General features: G+C 39.2%; 1 protein-coding gene across 3 annotated transcripts in view; it reads right to left on the reverse strand.

The window, feature by feature from the left end:
- The window catches only part of GRIN2D (glutamate ionotropic receptor NMDA type subunit 2D), a 1,144,270-nt gene that overhangs the window by 338,691 nt on the left and 784,926 nt on the right, over positions 1-20,653 (reverse strand). For all 3 annotated transcript variants that reach the window (XM_082274380.1, XM_082274379.1, XM_082274378.1), the window contains one exon: positions 6,187-6,358. In XM_082274380.1, coding sequence (XP_082130506.1) covers positions 6,187-6,358 — 172 coding nt within the window. The remainder of the gene's footprint in view (positions 1-6,186; positions 6,359-20,653) is intronic.

Below are 20,653 nucleotides of genomic sequence, written 5' to 3' on the forward strand. Positions count from 1 at the left end.
ATTAAACATAAAATAATTATGTGTGAGGAAAAGAATGTAGCCTCCATAATGAAGTCCGCCTGTCGAGGATTAATCGTAGAATCCTTACCAAGAAAAAATTCTATTGCCCTCATACCTACTTCGTGTGGTATGGATGTGTATAAGGACTGCACATCCAAAGACACCCAGAGGTATGAGGGGTCCCAAGAATAAGGGGAAAGCAATTCCAGTAGATGGATACCATCTCAGATATAGGAAAGTATATTCTGCACTATAGGCTGTAAAAACACATCCACATATTGTGAGAAGCCACTAGTAACACTCTCCATGGCAGCCACAATAGGTCTACCAGGAGGGTTGGATATACACTTATGCACCTTTGGGAGTTGGTAGAAATATGGTGTGTGGAAGTACTCTCTGATGATAAATGACATTTCGGATATAGAGATTATATTATTCTTGTGGGCCTTATTGGCTATTGTCGTGGCTTCCCTGGTGAACTCCAATAGTGGATCCTTCCTTAATTTAACATAAGTTTTGTCATCGGAGAGTAACCTATTGGCCTCATTGATGTAATCTACCTTATCCTGAACAACGATACTTCCGCCCTTATCCGCAGACTTGATAATAATGCGGGGATTAGACATGAGGTTTTTGAGCGCCTTGTTCTCAGCTCTGGTAAGGTTGTGACTGTGTTTATTGATTCTGTCACATTTCCAAGAATTCTGAGTAAACAATGCGGTAGAAGTAAAAAAAAAAGATGGGGTATACCTGCGCTATGGAATGTGTATACAACACAAATATATGTACATAGGTGAAAAAAGGTGGTTGTGCTGCCTCCAACTTACCACTAGGGTAAAAGATAATTGGGGTTTGAGAGTCAAGCACAGAGCACTTTCTACACTCTTTACAGTTATTTTAATGAATAAATATATAGTTTTTGCAAAAAATTGCCTGTGCACGGTGGTGGCGCCCTAAACCAACAAACTCTCAAACCCCAATGCGGTAAAAGGTCTATATACAGTGGCCTTTAGAGTGTGTAGGGTAAAAGTTTGATTTGGGTTTAAATGTGTACGCTTAAGTGTTACAAGTGGCTTCTCACAATATGTGGATGTGTTTTTACAGCCTATAGTGCAGAATATACCTTCCTATATCCGAAATGGTATCCATCTACTGGAATTGCTTGCCCCCTACCTCTGAGTGTCTTTGGATGTGCAGTCCTTATACACGTCCATACCACATGAAGTAGGTATGAGGACACTAGAATTTTTTCTTGGTAAGGATTCTACGATTAATCCTCGACAGGCGGACTTCATTATGGAGGCTACATTCTTTTGACTCACACATAATTATTTTATGTTTAATGAAGAATATTATTTACAATTCAACGGCACACCTATGGGGGCCGATTTTGCCCCATCGTATGCTAATCTTACGATAGGGCATTGGGAAACTTGCTATATTTGGAACAACAACCCTTATACTCCACATATTGTTTTTTTCTGTCGTTACATTGATGACATCCTTATTATTTGGGATGGGGAGGCCTCTATAGTTGACAAGTTTGTAACTCACTGCAACAATAATGACATGGGTCTCAGCTTTATTTCAGTAGTGGATGAGGACCATCTAGCATTCCTGGACTTGGATTTATATCATGAAAATCAGCAGTTGTTAGCAAAAAATTATACCAAGCCAACAGCTGGAAATTCCTTTTTATTTTTATTGCTATTATATCATGCCATCACATGCAGTGGGCAAGAAATCAAGGGAGGTCAACACAGATGTGAGATTCACCACACAGTTCCATGATCATCATCGTCAGATGAAACAAGTAGTATGGAAACACTGGCCTCTACTACTTCAGGACCCACATCTCAAATTACAGTTACCCAACAAACCCAAGTTTTCATACAGGAAAGCTTCTAATATTAAAGCTAAAATTGCCCCTAATAAATTGAAAACCAAAAAATATCAGTCGCCTTTTTTTGCTATTTTTCAATATGACCGGCATGTATCAATGCCGGAAACCGTTGTGCATGACTTGCCAATTTGTTACACATGGCCAAAAGGACTTCACTGTCAAGGGGACCACATATGGGATTGATGAGTTCCATACCTGTTCCTCTGATTTTGTGGTCTACTGTTTGTTGTGCCCATGTGGTCTACACTATGTAGGCAGAACCATACATGCCTTGCGGGCACATTTTGGTCAGCACAGACAGTATATACATGAGGGCAAGGACATACATAGCATCCCGAGACACTTTCTCCATTATCACGCCAAGTCTACCAATGGCCTACGTGTGTGGGTGATTGAATCTATCCAGAAGGGTCTCCCTGCGGCAGAGAGGTTCAAGCGGCTCTGCCACAGTGGAACGTACTGGATATATGCCTTGGACATTCTCTCACCTGGGGGACTTAATGAAGAACTTGACATTAATACCATTCTGTAGGGTCTATTCTGTGGCGTGTGTGCATTTTGTGATTCCACTCTATTATTATTATTTATTTTCTATTTACTATTTATTAATTAATATTTATGATTGTTTATTTTTTCATTTTTATTATTTATTTATATATAAAATCCCACCCCCTTTTTTATTTTTTATTTTTCTCTATGAAATGTGCTATGTTGGCGCATTGCTCTTTATTGCTCCAATAGTCTATAATAAAGTTATAATGTTATAATTTATTAATTTTTTAATTCCTATTTTTCACTGATCAGCTATTTATACATTGCACTGTGTGTTTATATATTTGTGACATTGTCACATATTAGTAATGTTTCTTGATTAGTCTTTTATATATGAGTAGTGTACTTTTATATACCTGTCGTATTTTTATATATTAGTAATGACCTTGTATTAGTAATGTCCTCTTATTAGTGATGACTTTTTAATAGTAATGTATCAGTAATACGTTTGTATATACCAGTTTTGCAATGACCATTGCATCAGAACTCCTCCTGGTCCCGAGTGCCCCGCCCTCTGTTATCCCTTGCTGCTATTTCCGCTGCTGGTCTTTATATGTCCAGCGTTATGCGGGTCTCCGTGTTCATCTGAGGAAGGAGCTTTGTGCGCATCCCCCGAAACGCTTTACATCATCACTTGGAATGCTTGCGGTTTACCGCGGCCTCAGCTTGATCAGGCACCTCCTATTGGCCTCCCCTGGTGTCGACATCTCCCGCCTGCTGGTTGGCCTGAGGGCGGAAGCGCCACGCATAGGAAGGGATCTGGGAGCTGTGAGGAAAAGCATCCACCTCCATGTGAGTCTGCATTAATGTCATGCAAATAAAGTTTATTGCTACACCCATACCTCGACACAAGCACCCAACACATTCCTTTTGTTCTTTGTCCATGTATCTACTTTGGAGAATAAAATATTCAAGTGGTTGCATACTACACTAAGAGAGTTTTTTGTTTTTTTTTTATATCTCCTGCGTGGGAAGGCTCTATTATCGTGGAGTGGAGCAAGACCTGTCCTATGTGGTCAGGGAGGATTGCTGCAGTATTATGACCCAGGGATCTGGGAAGGCTGTGTTTGACCTTACCATTGTGTGGGTCTTTTTCTGAGGTAAGAAGCAGCAATAATAGGTGGTGTGCACAGCGGTGGAGCACGCATTTTGCACATGTATTCCGGTTGAAGCACACATGCTATATGCACTAATATTATTCTTGATATCACAATACATTGGTGGACTTTTATATTTATTCAAGAGATAAGGATTGTATTATTATTCATTAAAATATTTAGTGGAAATTACATACACAGTAGTGGTGGACTTTTTATATTTTATCAGGGAATAAGGATTGAGGCTCGGTTCACACTATTGCGATGCGGGAAGGCTGCGAATTCGCAGCCTGTTCCCGCATCGCACACGCACCCCCGGCAGTTCACACTGCCATATGCGATCCGCTGGGGGTGTCAATGTAATCTTAACGACACCCCCAGTTTGATCGCATATCGCAGTGCGATCGTGCAGTTCGCACAGGATCGGATCGCACAAGTGTGAACCGCTGTGCGATCCGATCCTGATGCGGCAGCAAAAATGCCTCCTGTGCGTCTTTGCTGCGGGTGCGGTGCGAATTTAGCCATACAAACTGTATGGCTAAACTCGCACCGCACAGCTGATCGCATGTCATGTCGGAGCAGTGCGCTCCGACATGACATGCGAACCCGGCACACGCAGTAGTGTGAACCGGGGCTGAAGCACTGTTATTCTTAATTATTGATCACTTTATTTGATTTATGATTTTTTTGTATACATCCTTTTTATCGGTTTGTATATATAATGAAATTAAATCAGATTAGATTATGTTGGTTGGGCTGCAATTTAGTTTTTACATACATTAAAGGAAATTAAATTTTTAACTAGTTTCAAACGACATTCGACATGTTCTGAGATTTTTCTAACAATTTTTTCTAAGATTTTTGTCTTTCGAATATCTACTAGTGTGTACCCAGCTTTATATATATAAACCTGTTTTTTTCAGTCTCATCTCATCCTCAGCACAGCAGCATTCAAGCTTACTTGCTGACAGGTAACAAATGAACAAGAGGAGAGAGCATGAAATAAATTGCCCCAAGGCACATACTCAAGCGCTCACAAAAGACTTTTGCATCACAATCTAAAGGCCCACTATGTGAAATCATGAAGTAGCAGTCAATAGATGGCTGAAGATTAGCAGCTGTCAAGGGTAACAAAATGATTAAAACAGCACACCCTTTCAAGAGGAGAGAGCAGAGTGACCAATATTGTTTTCTTGATTCTTGACTGTTCAGTCAGTGGGTTGCATGAGATGATGTACTACTATTTTCTTCACTCTAACAGAAAAAATAGTGCCACCTTCTTGTCTGTACTACCTTGCTGTCAGGAAAATGTAAACACTCCTGTTATTTGACAGCTGCTGGTCTCATTCCAGCATCCTGGTTTTGGCTATTATGCATCCATGTTTTTCTGTCCATCTGCAAGGTGATTAATATGGCCAGTCTTTGGGTGAAGACCAACCTTGATTTAAGCCAGCTAAGCCTGCAGTCTCATGCTTTTGATAGCATGTGTAATAAGTGCTCAAGCTCTGTGTCTGTCTGTCCTGCTTTGCTGTTTGGAATCCCCTGTTTATGATCTTGGATCAGATATTGACTATTCTCTGAATGCTGCCTGCATTTTGACTACAGACTGAACCCTGACTACTCCAAACCTTGCCTGCCTTGTACCTGTACTATCATTGTACCCCTCTGCCTGTCTGCCAGCCGCAAATACCTGTTTGCTTTGCTTAGTTCTTGCCTGCCCTGGTGTGGTGGCCAGGCACTATAGCACTGTGTATAAGACCTGGGGGGCAACCAAGTACCAGTAGGCCAGCTTGCCTTTTAGGAAAGGGGTGCTGCTAAAGGTGAAGAACACAGAAGCTAGCTATAGTGTCTGCCCATCTGCACTAGGGGTAAGCGCAACACTGATAAGAGGTTTAAATCATAAAAGTGGCCAGATAGTGTTTAAATTTCTTTGACGATTATATAGTTCACATTATTGTATTTCAACTGTTTATGTAACTGTTAGCCAGTACTTAAGAGGATTCACTTGAAGTCTGATTTTACTTGGAAACTTTTGTGTTTTAAAGAAACCTTCCTAAAGCAGAAACAAAGTCTTTCCTTGCCCAGTCCTCTTTCTGCAAAGGCTGGCTTCCTTCCTCAATATCATGTTAAAACCTTTTAATTCATGCATATATACAGTCAAAACCCATTCAATACAAGAACACAGAGTTGTAATGATGGGAAAAGAGCAGTAACCAATAAAAAGCAATCAGAATTCAGTTTATCTAGTCCCGCCAGTCAAATGTAAAGTCTTATTAGTTTAAGTGGATTGCTGTGTTTAAAACATTGCTCCTAGCCTTATCAAGCCAACACACACAGGCTCATTCAGAAAAGCAGAGCATATATTAAAGATGATGTGCCAAGTGTCAATCAATCCCAATTTAGTGTACTGTAGTCAGAGGAGATTGGTTGGTATAGGTTACTGCACTTTGCACATCCTTTTTTTCTCTTTGCACTGCTTTGTTGACTAAAGGCTATAGTGTATCAAATAAATTGTCAGGTCTGCTTTAGGAACAAACAGAACAAATAAAAGTGCATATAGATTGTATCATGTTAATGTATCATTTCATCCCAATGATAATTTAAAAAAAATTTAAAGATGACTATAGATGTTACCTCTCCAATCATGCCATTCCATACTCCCTCGATTTTCTTTCCATGCTTGCCATTGGTCACAAGATAAAGGTCATATGTAAAGCCAATGGTTTTTGCGAGGCGTTTAAGAATATCTATGCAGAATCCCTTACAGCATTGCTTGACAAATATAATGGGGTCTGTTATTTGACTGCTGAAAAGAGAGACAAAGAAAGAATAAGAATTTACCACCCCAGACTTATGAAATCCAAACAATTCTACTTATAGTTACTTATAGTTTAGTGTGTCTTTAACAAAAGCATGAAAAATGTATTCAGTAAACAAAAAAAAAAGAATTGTGTTCATTTTGTAAAATGCATGTTGGTTTCCACAGTAGGTAAATGTTGTGGTACGTTTAAAATAAAATATCCTTTTATTCATAAAGAAAGTGCTAAATTCCCTAGGAGAGTATATGTCAAATGACAGGGGTCACCATGGTTTGCCCCGCAGAGATTAAATGTTATGAATTCACTTTAGAACAGTTCCAGGCTGCTGAAGAATCTGAAGCCTCTCTGTACAATATGGTAGATTCTGGTTGTAACCTACTGAAGTCAATGAGCATCTGAGTCTTTTGATAGCATCAAGGTTGCTTTTAAGTAACAACTAATATAAAGAGGTCTAAGGGGAGACCACATCAACTAACATAACTTCCCCAAAAAATAGTTTTTTGGAGGAAAATGAAAAACTATTTTAAAAATATCAGAGAAGAATCTAAAAGAGATATAGAAATATAATCTATGACCTACCACCTGTCCTTGCAATTGAAGAGTAGGAGTTATGAAGTCTATAATCTTACATCCTAAAAAAATCTGGGCCTACTTCCTGCACAGCTCTTATGTTTAAATTGTACTCGAGTTGTGTTTTATAGTCAGTTTGGATATAGTACAAAGTTGTCTTTAAGCCAGATATGAGATATGAACAGACATGTTTCTGTACAACCTTCAAACGTTTCCCCTAATTCTTATCATCAAATGCATAGCTGAGATTGTTAGAAAGTCTGTTCTGAAAGAGCTGAACATGATAAAACATTGGTTACCTATGCATGTCACCGAATACTATAATATACAAAATTGAACAATTTCAGTCTTGTAATTATAAAAAAATTCAAAATTGTACCTAAATGGCAAACTGTACTGTAAGAATGTTGACAGCTCCCAAATAAAAACATGTATGGGTATTGAGCATAAAGTATTTTAGTCAGGAATAAGATAAATGATCGTGCATAAAACTTAAATACTGAATTTACATAGCATAACCAAACGAAAATACTGTACATATGGGTAAAAAATGAACTTACAAAACCTCCACTAAAAGATTTCTAAAAAGAAACCAGAGAGCACCTAACCATGGTACCATATATTGTCCAAAAAATATATAATACAGTTCTTTTTGTCTTCTTCGCCATGACATGATTGGGTATTTCAACTTGATCCACACATCTTATTCTAGATACTGTCGACCTGAAAGTGCTGTGTGCAAATTGTTATTATGGATGAGATTCAGATTTGCCTCTACCATGGTTCATGCTGGATCCTGTAAGTTCAAGGTGTGGTCCTGGCTTACTGATGTAATCATAATTCACTGCATGACATAGAACCATGGGCATCAGGCTTAGATTGTCAATGTAGGGGCTTTTTAAATGAGTCAGCCACTTAACCATAACAGGTGTTAACAGGAGACAAAACATAGAAACGGCTGTAGGGAAAAACTACAGGAAGATGGCAAAAAAGCACAAGAAATTAGGGTCAGTTAAGAAATTGTATTTTAATTCTTATTACTAGCTCTTTGAGTAATCAACCACAATTTCTGCCTTTTTTTTTGTGTTCCTAATATTTGTGAGCTTTTTTGTCTTTAATGTTATTTTGTGGTTTGCAGTCAGAGGTCACTTTTAACCACGGTCGTATCCATATACATTTTTTTGCATGTGTGCTGCAAGGCTTTCTTTTAAAAGAATTGGCTTTTGTTTCAAAGGGTGTTATTTTGGGATTTTATTTATTTTGGAGTTTTGATTGTTTTTATTTTATATTGATAGGGCCCTTTTTAATTTTGGGATGCTCTAAGTGCAGAATTTACTTGTTACTTATCATCTATTGTTGTAGCTGCCTTTTGATTACTCACATTCACCGCCCCCCCCCCCCACCCCTATAGTGAAAATAATAGTTAGTCATATACCAGTTAGGCCTATTATCTATGAATATTCTCTTCATTTTTAAAGTAAAATACTTGCCTGTATTTAAGCAAATTTCTGGCATTTTTCCCTGATTAAAAATGTCTCACACAATACACTCTGTCTCAGTAATGAGGAACTAGAGCCTCTTCACCAACATTGGATTTCCTTCAAATTAATACCAGATTCTTCTCCTACACTGCTCCTTCATTACATGCGATCTCCTGTGCAGATGCAAATTCAGCAATACACTTTGTATGGCTGCAATTCGCACTTCACCCGCACCAAAGACGCACAGGAGGCATTTTTTCAGCCGCATCAGGATCGGATCGCACAGTGGTTCACACTTGTGCGATCCGATCCTGTGCGAACTGTCAGATCGCACTGCGATATGCGATCAAAATGGGGGTGTCGTTAACATTTAATTCACACCCCTGCGTATCGCATATGGCAGTGTGAACTGCCTCTTGTGCGGATGCGATGCGGGAACAGGCTGCGAATTTGCAGCCTTCCCGCATCGCATAAGTGTGAACCGGCCCTTAAGCATTCCCGAAAAAGTCAAAAGTAAACGAACACATGCACACTGTAACAAAGTCCTCTAATACAAATATAAACAATATCCCTAGATTTAAATTCATCATCAATCACATTGTTGAGTGATTAAATTCCAGTGTCAAGCACAACCACCCAACATGGTAAAGAAAAAGTGGGCTTCAAGATTCCTATAAGTCCCACTAAAATCCTTCACATCCCTTTTGGAGGATAGGATGTGGGGGAGAGGCCCTCAACATTGGGACAAGGTGCCTTGGCTGACCCCCCTTTGCAAGGTACCATGCAATATTTGTTAAAGGGCATGTAGTCTGATGTGGTTCAGGAGGGGAGGATGCATGCTCCCTGCCTTCCCTGTCCTGACCACCCAGGCTGCATACCTGGATACGGGTCTGGTTGAAATATTAGGGGGAATTAAACACCATTTATTTTTTTTAGGAAAAATACATTAAAGAAAACAAAAAAAAAAGAGATTTAGTGTGATGCTCAAATGTACACTGCTAAAAAAATAAAAATAAAGGAACACGTTGAAAACACATCAGATCTCAATGGGGAAAATATCATGCTGGATATCTATACTAATATGGACTGGGTAATGTGTTTGGGATGAAAGCATGCCACATTGTTTGATGAAAATGAAAATTATCCACCTACAGAGGGCTGAATTCAAAGACACCCCAAAAATCAAAGTGAAAAAATGATGCAGCAGGCTAGTCCATTTTGCTGAAATTTCATTGCAGCAACTTAAAATGGTCCTCAGTAGTTTGTATGGCCTCCCACATGCTTGTATGCATGCCTGACAACATCAGGGCATGCTCCTAATGAGATGACGGATGAGGTCCTGGGCTATTACCTCCCAGATCTGGACCAGGGGATCACTAAGCTTCTGAACATACTAAGGTGCAACCTGGCAGCGTCGGATGGGCCGAAACATAATGTCCCAGAGATGTTCTATTGAATTTAGGTCAAGCAACCATAGGGGCCATTCAGTGGTATCAATTCCCTCAACCTCCAGGAGCTGGCTGCATACTCTCACCACATGAGGCTGGGCATTATCGTGCACCAGGAGGAACCCAGGACCCACTGCACCAGCATAGGGTCTGACAATGAGTCCAACAATTTCATCCCGATAGCTAATGGCAGTCAGGGTGCCATTGTCTAGCCTGTAGAGGTCTGTGCATCCCTCTATGGATATGCCTCCCCAGAGAATCACTTACCCACCACCAAAATGGCCAAGATGAATGATGTTACAGGCTGCAAAACCTTCTCCACGGCTTCCTCAGACCATCTTACATCTGTCACATGTGCTCAGGATGAACCTGCTCTCATCTGTGAAAAGCACAGGGCACCGATGGCAGACCTACCAATTCTCCTGTTCAATAGCAAATGCCAATCAAGCTCCACGGTGCTGGGCAGTGAGCATAGGGCCCAATAGAGGACGTTGGGACCTCAGGTCACCCTCGTTAAGTCTGTTTCTAATTGTTTTGTAAGAGACATTCACTCCAGTATCCTGTTGGAGGTCATTTTGTAGGGCTCTGGCAGTTCTCAACCTCTTCCTCCGTGCACAAAGAAGCAGATACTGGTCCTGCTGATGGGTTAAGGACCTTCTAGGGCCCTGTCCAGCTCTCCTAGAGTAGCTTCCTGTCTCCTGGAATCTCCTCCATGCTCTCGAGACTGTGGGGGGAGATACAGTAAACCTTCTGGCAATGGCATGTATTAATGTGCAACCTCTATAGGATCCAGGTATTCTAGATAAGGGTAAAACCAGTGCAACACAATGGATATATAAACTGAACTTATTGTGCCGTGAAATCCCAATTGATTTAAAATAAAAAGAGCAAAAATAATGTGCTTAGTGCTAATTAAAGTGCAAAAATTTAATATCAAGTGTCAAGTGAAATCAAGCGGCTGCTAGCACTATAAATGCTTCCACTGCACATTTAAGATCAATAGTATAGAGAAGTGCAGCGCCACTTAAAAATAAATGAATGTTAAATGTGCAACATTAGTAAATGCAAATAAAGTGATGAAGTGCCATACATAGATAAACAAAATCAAAATTCATAATCGTGCATAAAAAAAATTATTTCTTGAAATCGCACAAGATAAATATATAAAAAAAAACAATTAGAATATTCAAACTTATGCAAAAATCCCAAAACCTCAAATATATATAAAATTAAATATATGAAAGTCCAGTGCAAAAACGAGTCTTTGTCCATTATACGCGTTACGTCATATGATTGACTTAGATTGATGAAGCCAATCACATGACATAACGCGTATAGGGGACGGAGCCTGCTATTGGATGTCTCCTCGCTCTGCATCTCAGTATTGAGAGGATCGTGATATTAAGCCCGCACAGCTGATTGTGCCTGAAAATGTGAGTTGGCCCTAATAAAGCTATACATACAGAGAGCACAAGATTTGTCCCTATTTTTTGTCTCGTATTGGAGAAATCGCTAAGGACAGTGAATGTGGAGGATCGCATTTCACAGGATACTGGCTGATTATAATCCACAAGATTATATCCCTTTCTGGGAACAGGGGTCAGAACGTGAGGTGAGCGGCCAATTGTATGTGGTGAAGGATTTTTCATTTCTGAAGTTTCACTCTCAAGCACCAGCATTTTCTGGCTTTTGTAGTCCACATCTTGGCATTTTTGCACAAAGACTCTTTTTTGCACTGGACTTTCATATATTTAATTGTATATATATATATTTGAGGTTTTGGGATTTTTACATAAGTTTGAATATTCTAATTTTTTTTATATATTTATATTGTGCGATTTTAAGGAACAATTTTTTATGCAGGATTTATATTCACATGAATTGTGATTTTTTATATCTATGTATGGCACTTCCTCACTTTATTTGCATTTAATAATGCTGCACATTTAACATTAATTTATTTTTAAGTGGTGCTGCTCTTCTCTTTACTAAGGATCCAGGTATTGCCTTATGCTACCTGTAGTGACACTGACCCTAGCTAAATGCAAAACTAGTGAAAAGCACTGCAGTCAGAAAAGATGATTAGGGGAAAAAATGTCAGTGGCTTTAACCTGTAAAGCCATTTCTGTTTTGGAGGTCATCTCATTTTTGCCCATCCAGTGCACCTGTTGTTAATTCCATTATCATCAAAGCAGCTGAAACTGATTAACAACCTCATCTGCTACTAAACTGATCAGACCAATATCCCAGCAGTTTAATTGACTTGATGCTATACTCTGATTAAAAAGTGTTCCTTTCATTTTTTTGAGCAGTGAATATTCAGCATAGGGGATCCAAATATCTGGGAAACTGTCATGTATAGTGACAGTAGTGTGGCAGGGCAGTATCACAAATAGCAGGTCAACGTGGCCAAGGAGACACATTGTGAAGCAGCGAGTCGCTGTTATTGGCAATCAACAAAGTGATTGATGATAGACCTACATAGTGGAGCATTATTTACTTTTTTCATGGTGTAGGTGTTTTTTATCTACTTTAATGTTTTTTTTGAGAAAGGGTAACAACAGGTATTAAGGTACCCTTGTGCTTGTTCCCCTTCTAGGAGAATATCTTTCCCCCCACACCTATTTCCAAGTGGGGATTCCTGCTTCCTATAAGGGGAAAAGGATGTGTTGAATAAGCTCTTGTACCCCAACATTGGGACAAGGTGCTTTTCAAGAAGGGGTGCATTCTACCCTTCTTTTTGTGGCTGAATTTTAAAGGAAAGCTTATGCCTTTTTTTTTTGTTTTCTTTGCAAATGCTACTTTTAAAGGACTACATCATATTGTGCTATTACTTTACATGCATCCTCAAAGCATGTTATTTTAAGGTTTTGTGTGTTTTCAATTTTTCCCTTTAAATCTAATAAAAAAAAAAAAAATTGATTTTACAGATGAGTTCCTTCGAACCTCCAGTGAACAGAAATTTACCAGGTTTGCTCATCCTTAGTTTATTGTTTGCTCTTTATTAAGTAAAGACAAGTTGTAAAGTATGCATTGCTCTCATTGGTAATGTTATGTGCTATCTAGTGTATGTGCATTTCAGAAATTATCTGTCAAAAACATGTTTATGCCCTTCTGTACATGTATTTTTACACTGTATTCCTTGACACATAGATGCTTCTGTAGTACAGATTAATTCGGGTAACAAATGTATTCCCCCCCCCCTCAATTGATTTAGTGATGTGTTCAGTTTACCTGGCAACCAAGACACACAAATGAATTTAGGATGAAAAAAGAAAAATAAGAGCTTGAATAAAAGGACATGAGTGGAGAGAGAAATCAGCAGATTACAGAAGTAAAGGGAGACAAGACTCTTATCTGGAGGGAAAATAGATTTTTTTCTCTCTGTCATGACACCACAACTCTTCATTAAACTGTTTATTCTTTCACCCACTTCGTCACTTTGATGGCTGGGAAAGGGATCCATGACCTTTTCTCACTCTAGCTGCTATGTGAGTTAAATTGTCTCCGTCATAAGATGAAGAATTGAGAGGGAGATTCAAAACGTTTGTGACTGTTCAGTTTAAAAATACTGTGTATCTTACGACATACTTTGTTTCAGGCAAAACAAAGATAAGGTCATGGCTCAGCGGGCAAGACAGCAAAAGATGGACATGTCTTGTTTGTGGCCTTAAATATGTGCTGCTAGGCTTTACAGACTCTTAGGTTTCAAAAGGCAGAATTATACTAAGCTAGAGTTAAATTGAGCATTTTTATAATGAAACCTGGAGGGTTACATGGTTTAAAGAGAAACTGTCTATCTGTAAGCCCCAGCCAAATTAGGAAAATGTCTTAATTTGGGATGAGTGAACAAGGCAAAGTTTGGTTCATTTGACTCTCACTGAATGCAGGAAGAGATCCGCGAACCTCCAACATAGGGTCCTAACCCAACTAAAGCCTATATAGGCTGCATCTTGTTATTTTTGTGCTGGCTGTTTTTGAAGAACAATCTGTAAGCTTTTGTATGAAAAGGTAGCTGAGCACTGCAATGAGGGACATGTACCAATGCAAAACTACCATTTAGCAGCACATGCTTCAGGGATGCCTTAAACTGACATGTGAAGTTGCACTCTTGCAATGTACTCCTGCAAAAAAAAAATATTGCCACTAAATTATAGATTCCAGACAGCTATTATTTGTTTGTAAAAAAAAAAACAGCACAGGGCCCCTCTCAAAATCCCTACCAGACCTTGATGGATAATGGTCTGGTATCAGTTTTCAAAGGGGACCACATGCCATTTTTTAAGCTAGTGCAGTAAACAAGGTGAATTAAACATGCTTCACAAAAATGTGTAATGTAATTTTAGGAAAAAATTAAACAGTGTGGGTTCTCCTCAAAAACTCTATTAGACACTTTTTCAGTGACTAAATATTTAGTTGGAATTTTGAGAGTTATCCCACACAAAATAAAAAACAGCCTAGGGCATGCCCAAAATTTATATCAGACTCTTATCCTTGATATGGGTCAAGTATGATTTTTAGGAGAAATCCAGGCAAAAAGAGAAAAAGATGCCCCCAAAAATCCATGCAGCCTGGATGGCCAAAAACGGAGGGGTAGCCAGCATGTGCCCCATCCCCTCGGAAACCATACCAGGCCACATGCCAACAACATAGGGTACCTAACATGGGAGGGCACAAATCTCTTAAAACATTTAAATAAGTAAAAACTAAATAATAAACATTATATTGCAGGCAAATTCACAGATTAGGCTGGAAAAGTATTTTGAAATGAAAACGTTTTCTTATGTTTAAACTAAGCAGAGAATTGAATTTCTGTCTGTATTCCATTGGGGAGATTTTCCATCACTTGTGTCTTGAGACACAACATGAAGTCAGATGAGATCGTTCAAAAGCAAGGAAGATATTCTGTTAGATAATTGTCATTAAAAAAAAATGTATCTGTATTACTGGCTCAGTAAAAACATAATTTTAGATTTGGCCCCAGTTTCAGTTCTGAAGACATTGGTCACAAGGACAAATAGAGTGGTTAAATCTTCTGGTAAGGACACACAGTAATAAAAACCTGATAGACAATATAATATAATATAAAAATGGCTTTAAATAATATTGTAGGAGAGACTAAAAATCTGGACTCAACTATGCATGTTACTAGTTCTTCATTTAAATTTATTTGATCACTGCAATTTTGTTCCAATTTTCTTTGGGGACAAAGAGAAAGAAAATAAAGCCATCAAGTGAATACTGTTTTTGTTAAACAGGGGAAGTTAAATTTAGAAAATGTTATGAATCACTTAGTTACTTCAACTGAGTTTTTCAGTACTAGCAAGGTATTAAAAAGAAAAGGATTTGCGTGGACGCTTATATTTTTAATTCATTGTAATTATTTTTGAAACATACTCTAAGGCTAAGTAGTCCCTGGTTGAGGTTTTAGAGGACACATTATGGCAGAGATGATAATTAAACCTTATCAGGGAGGGCAGGTTGTTATGTTTCACTGAATAGATGAAAATTCAGTAGGCTGTTGGACAAGACATTCTGTCAGGTTATCTCTGCAGTCACCATCATTACATACAGAAAGCCTATGTAAGGACGTGTCAGTCATTTAACTTGTCTATGATAATCAAAGCTATATATTGGGAGAACAAGAAATTAAAACATTAAGGGAAAATCAATAACAAGAAACAAAACATTTGACTTAGAGGGACATTCAACATGCATATTATCTTTGTAACACAGGCCTACCAGGTAAGTGACTCTAACCACTAAAGCCAAGCATATTGTTTTTTTATGGCTCTGATTTGTTTATTTGAAATTTGTTTATTTGAGTAAAATTTAACTGTGTAAAGAACCTTAAAATCAAAATGGAAAAAGCTAAATTTGTAACTGAGAAAAGTTGCGCTGCTCACCTGCCTTCTGTCCTATCCGCCATTCACAGGACTCTTACTGTTATTGTCTCACAATGCATCACATTCTGTGAATGGAGGAAGAGCAGTTGAATGACAGGATCTTTCCTGAGGGCTGAAGGGGGCAGTGCAATATTTTTCAGTAGCAGAGGCCGCAGTTAACTGGAAGAAAGCCACCCAAGACAGTATCCAGAGGTGCTAAAGGAGGCACAGGAGGGAAGATCTTTACCAGAAGTTTGCATGTTACAAAACATAATCCAAAACAGTACAAAAGAGGGGAAGCCAAAAGGGGCTTACAGTCTTACAGATATAAAGGACAAGTATACAAAAGACCATAGTTCAACTTTCAATAAAGGCAGGATGCATAAACTTTGAAATGTGAACCAAAGGATTATAATTCTAAAATTCACATAGTTGGATGCATATAGATGAATAGATGAATAAGGGGACAGAGGTTTGGCAAAAAAAATGATACTGAGGAAATTATGGTTTTCAGTATAGTGTATGTGTTCAGAGAATAGAAAGCAGTTAGTTTGTCTTAGACCATTCATTCCAAATTTTTCATTGTTTTTCAAAATAATTTATGTTACCACATTTATTAGCAAGTACAAATTCATACATATAGTGTATTTTCATGATCTCAAGCACTTCTGATACATTTGGTACTATACTTGATTTCCAGCTCCTTGTTAGAAGTGGTCTAGCTGCTATAAGAATATGGGTCACCACCGTGCGGAAGGGGGCAGGAAAGTTGTCTATGCCCAGGTTTAACCACCATGCCGGTGTCAGAGGATGTAAAAACCCCAGTGATATTGGAAATACAATGAGAAATGCTATTCTAAAAACTAGTAAGATGCTTACAGGACCAGAACATGTGCATGATATGGCCTACATTCCCACATCCTCTCCAACTGAGAAAGGACTTTGAAAACCTAGACATCCAGAAAGGTGTAAGATAAAAGAGTAAAGCTATTTTTTGGGCTAGTTCCCAGTGATGTACACGCTTGGAACGTTTTATTATTGCTTTAAATTAGTGATCAACCAATATAGTTTTTTTATTGCCGATACCAATATTTTGGTCATCGCATTTCGGTATCAGCCAATATCTGCCTATATTTTCAGACATTAAAAAAAATGTATTTCATTTTATTTAATTTTTTTTTACACAGGTTCTCTTGTGGAGGGATCTGGGGGTCTAAAAAACCCCCCAAACCTCTCCTATGCACTTAAAAGCATTCAAAATGCCAAGTTTGGCTGTTTTGAATGCTGTCATTTTTTTTTCATTTGGCGCAGAGTACCCGTAAGTGATGTCATGACATCACGTCCGGGTTTTTTACATGGAGACCCGATCAGAGCCGAATACAGCTTTGATCGGGTCTTCTCTTCGGCAGCTGTGCAGGTAGGATGCCCGGGTCTCCAGGTGGGACGGGACACACGGGCGAGCCGCGGAAGGCAATGGGAGGGGGGGACTTCCCCTCCCACTCCTTGTAATGACAGCCGAGTGGCTTCTCAGCTGCATCGGTTGTCATTACAAGACAGCCGACCGTCAACTATGGACGCCGGTATCGGGGTGATGCCTCTAGCTGCAGGTATCACTCCGGTACAGTACTTTCCCAAAATATCAGCAATATCGGTAACTTCAGGGGCCTATTCCAATATATTGGGGAAAGTACAGATCGGCCCTCGATATATCTGCTTTGCCGATAATCAATCGATCCCTACTTTAAATGCATAGTGCCACTGAGCGATTGTGTAGGTTTTGCCTAATTCTTCCTCCCACTTCTATAAAGTATAAAATTGCAATACTGTGTCTTGGAGGTAGATATTGTGGGTTGCTAGAGACCGCAAGAATTGGGATATTTGAAGATGCTTATAGCAATCTGTTAATGGAAGGTTTAATTCTTCTCTGAGCGTCTTAAATGTTTTAAGGTTGTTATTGGTATATAAGTCAATAAAAGGTAGTTTTTGGTACCTCAGGCCAATGGTTATGGGCTAGTATAGAGTCGATTATTTAAAATTAGCGTTTTTATTTAAATCAAAAGGATATATATAATATATACACATGGGTACAATAATGCCAGCGGTGGGGTAATCCTCCATCCTGATCCTTTTAATTATTTTGTAAAAAATAGGTAGGGAACATACCACAAAAACCAACCCAATTGGAACACCACCCGGTGGCCAAAAAGAATACCACACCCTACCTATTTTTTACAAAATAATTAAAAGGATCAGGATGGAGGATTACCCCACCACTGGCATTATCAAGCATCACATTGGTTAGACCAGTGCCCACCCCCAATTTCTGTGTGGAAACATAAGGACCAAAGACAAGGTTCAATGGCAGCACCTCTTTAAAGATACGGTGAAAATTTCCTTGACAAAGGCGTAAAGCCGAAACGCGTAGGAATTTAAGGATATCTCTCCCTACAGACTTCACGCCATGCAAGCGTGAACAATAGAGAGACATACCAATTGTCACCTATCACAATGTCACATCTCTTCTCTCTTATCTTCACCAATCACTAATGGGTCTATAACCCACACCTCATGTGATTATTGTACCCATGTGTATATATTATACATATATCCTTTTGATTTAAATAAAAACGCTAATTTTAAATAATCGACTCTATACTAGCCCATAAAGTCCCGAACCATTGGCCTGAGGTACCAAAAACTACCTTTTATTAACTTCTAAGGGATGAAGGCTAAAACCTACTAACAAGGTCTTGGGAACCAAACCTACTTGCAAATTAGTATATAAGTAAGCAATCGTAAAAATGCTATTGGTTTGGGGTGCTACCACCTTGCACTACCCAGTTGTGCAAAATTAGTTGTGTGTTGGTCCCATGAAAGTGCACTGTGCTCACTTGAAATGGCCAAGGTAGCCAAGGTGTGCAAAAGAATTATAAAAGTGCCTTTGTTATTCCAATCCAAAAGCATGATTTTTGGTATTGCATTTGTTAAAATAGTTATAGATAATGAGACAACAACTTTTTTGAGGAGGTACATGAGAGTTTACAGAGATCCCTCCAAGCTAGTAAGGAAGCTTGTATTGTGGGTGGGAGATGCTGTAAGGCAGTGGTTCTTAACTCTTGTCCTCAGGACCCACTAGCGGGCCAGATTTTAAGTATTACCTTGGGGAGATGCAGACTAGAATACTACAATCAATGAACAGCAAATGAGATCACCTGTGATGCAATTTAGTTATCTTGCAAACCTGGCCTGTTAGTGGGTCCCGAGGACCGGAGTTGAGAACCACTGCTATAAGGGGCATGGCTTCCAAACCTCAAGGACCAGAAGGAGCTTAGATCTGAAGTGGGACCAAGAGTCAGCTCTAAAGAACTTCATGTATGCCACAAATTTTTACATTATTACTACATGACCTGTCCTCAAGATCTGCTATCTTGGCTTTGAGCCAGGGTTTTGTTCTTGGGTTTAATCACTTGCTTACTGGGCACTTATATCCCCTTCCTGACCAGGCCGATTTTCAGCTTTCAGCACTATCGTATTTTGAATGACAATTGCACTGTCATGCAACACTGTATCCAAACAAGAGTTTTATCATTTTTTCAAACAAATAGTGCTTTTATTTGGTGGTATTTAAGCACTACTGGATTTTTTAATTTTTTGCTAAAGAAACAAAAAAATTTTTGAAAAAGAAAAAAAACATAGCTTGTTATAAAAGTTTGCAAACAGGTAATTTTTCTCCTTCACTGATGTGCGCTGATGAGGCTGCACTGATGGGCACTAATGAGGTAGCACTGGTGGAGTGGCACTGATAGGTGGCACTGATTGGCACTGATGAGGCCGCACTGGTGGGCACTGATGAGGAGGCTGCACTGATTGGCACTGATACATGGCACTGATAGGTGGCACTGTTAGGTGACAGTCATAGATGACTAAGCACTGATTGGCAGCAATGGTGGGCACTGATAGGTGGCACTGATTGGCAGCACTGGCGGGCACTATATAAAAATATGATTTAACTTCTGCGCTACTATATATGCCTTAGCAAGGGTATATGTAGTGAAAATGAAAAAGAAAATGCAAACACTTGTACCAGAAAGTGTATGAGTTTGCTGCTTTACACCAATAGTGTTTCCACATAAACTATGTAAAAAAATGAAATGGTATAAGAATAAAGTGCTACCAACTCAAATTAAATCAATCCATGGGGCGGTGTCTGTGACGCCATCGTGCACCACCAGGAAGTAGACTGTGAGCTTCTACTGGACATACAGCCGAGCATCTGCAGGTATCTAAGTGACCATAAGGGGCAACTGCACCCCCTATGTATCTAGTCATTTTCCCAAGTGCACTGGAGTTAGTGCACAACTAAATGTAAGGGTTTTTCCTATTTTTAATAAAATTTTACCTTTTAAACAGTTAAGCACTATATTCGCTTTTCCTCTCATTCATATGATGTAAACATGGAGTGATACTGTCTGAGCTGAATGAGAGTCCCAGGATTATCAGAGAAACTGCCATCCAGAGGGGAAGGCACACTCAGACCCTGTGAGGGGTCTCCTGGGGAGGTGAGTGCATATTTTGACTGGTGGAGGGCAATTGTTTTTAATTTTGGTGAAGAACACTGAACCCATGGAAGGGTGTGAATCCAGTTATTACCACATAGTTTTTTTCTTTTTGGCATGTTCACTTTATGAATTGACTGGTTATCTATAATAAAAGAATCCAAGTGTCTCTGCGTCCTGTCCCTGTGCTTGCGCTACTGCGCTTGTGCCCCACAGACAGCCGTTGGGAGTGCAAAGACTTCACCCGCCCTACTTCAGTCAGTTAGGGCAGGACTTCCCAAACTGTGGGTGGCAACCCACAGCCACATCTGATTGAATAGCTGGCAGTCACTGCTGCCAGCC

Source organism: Pelophylax lessonae, assembly GCF_965119305.1.
Source record: "Pelophylax lessonae genome assembly, chromosome: 12".
Lineage (NCBI taxonomy): Eukaryota > Metazoa > Chordata > Amphibia > Anura > Ranidae > Pelophylax > Pelophylax lessonae.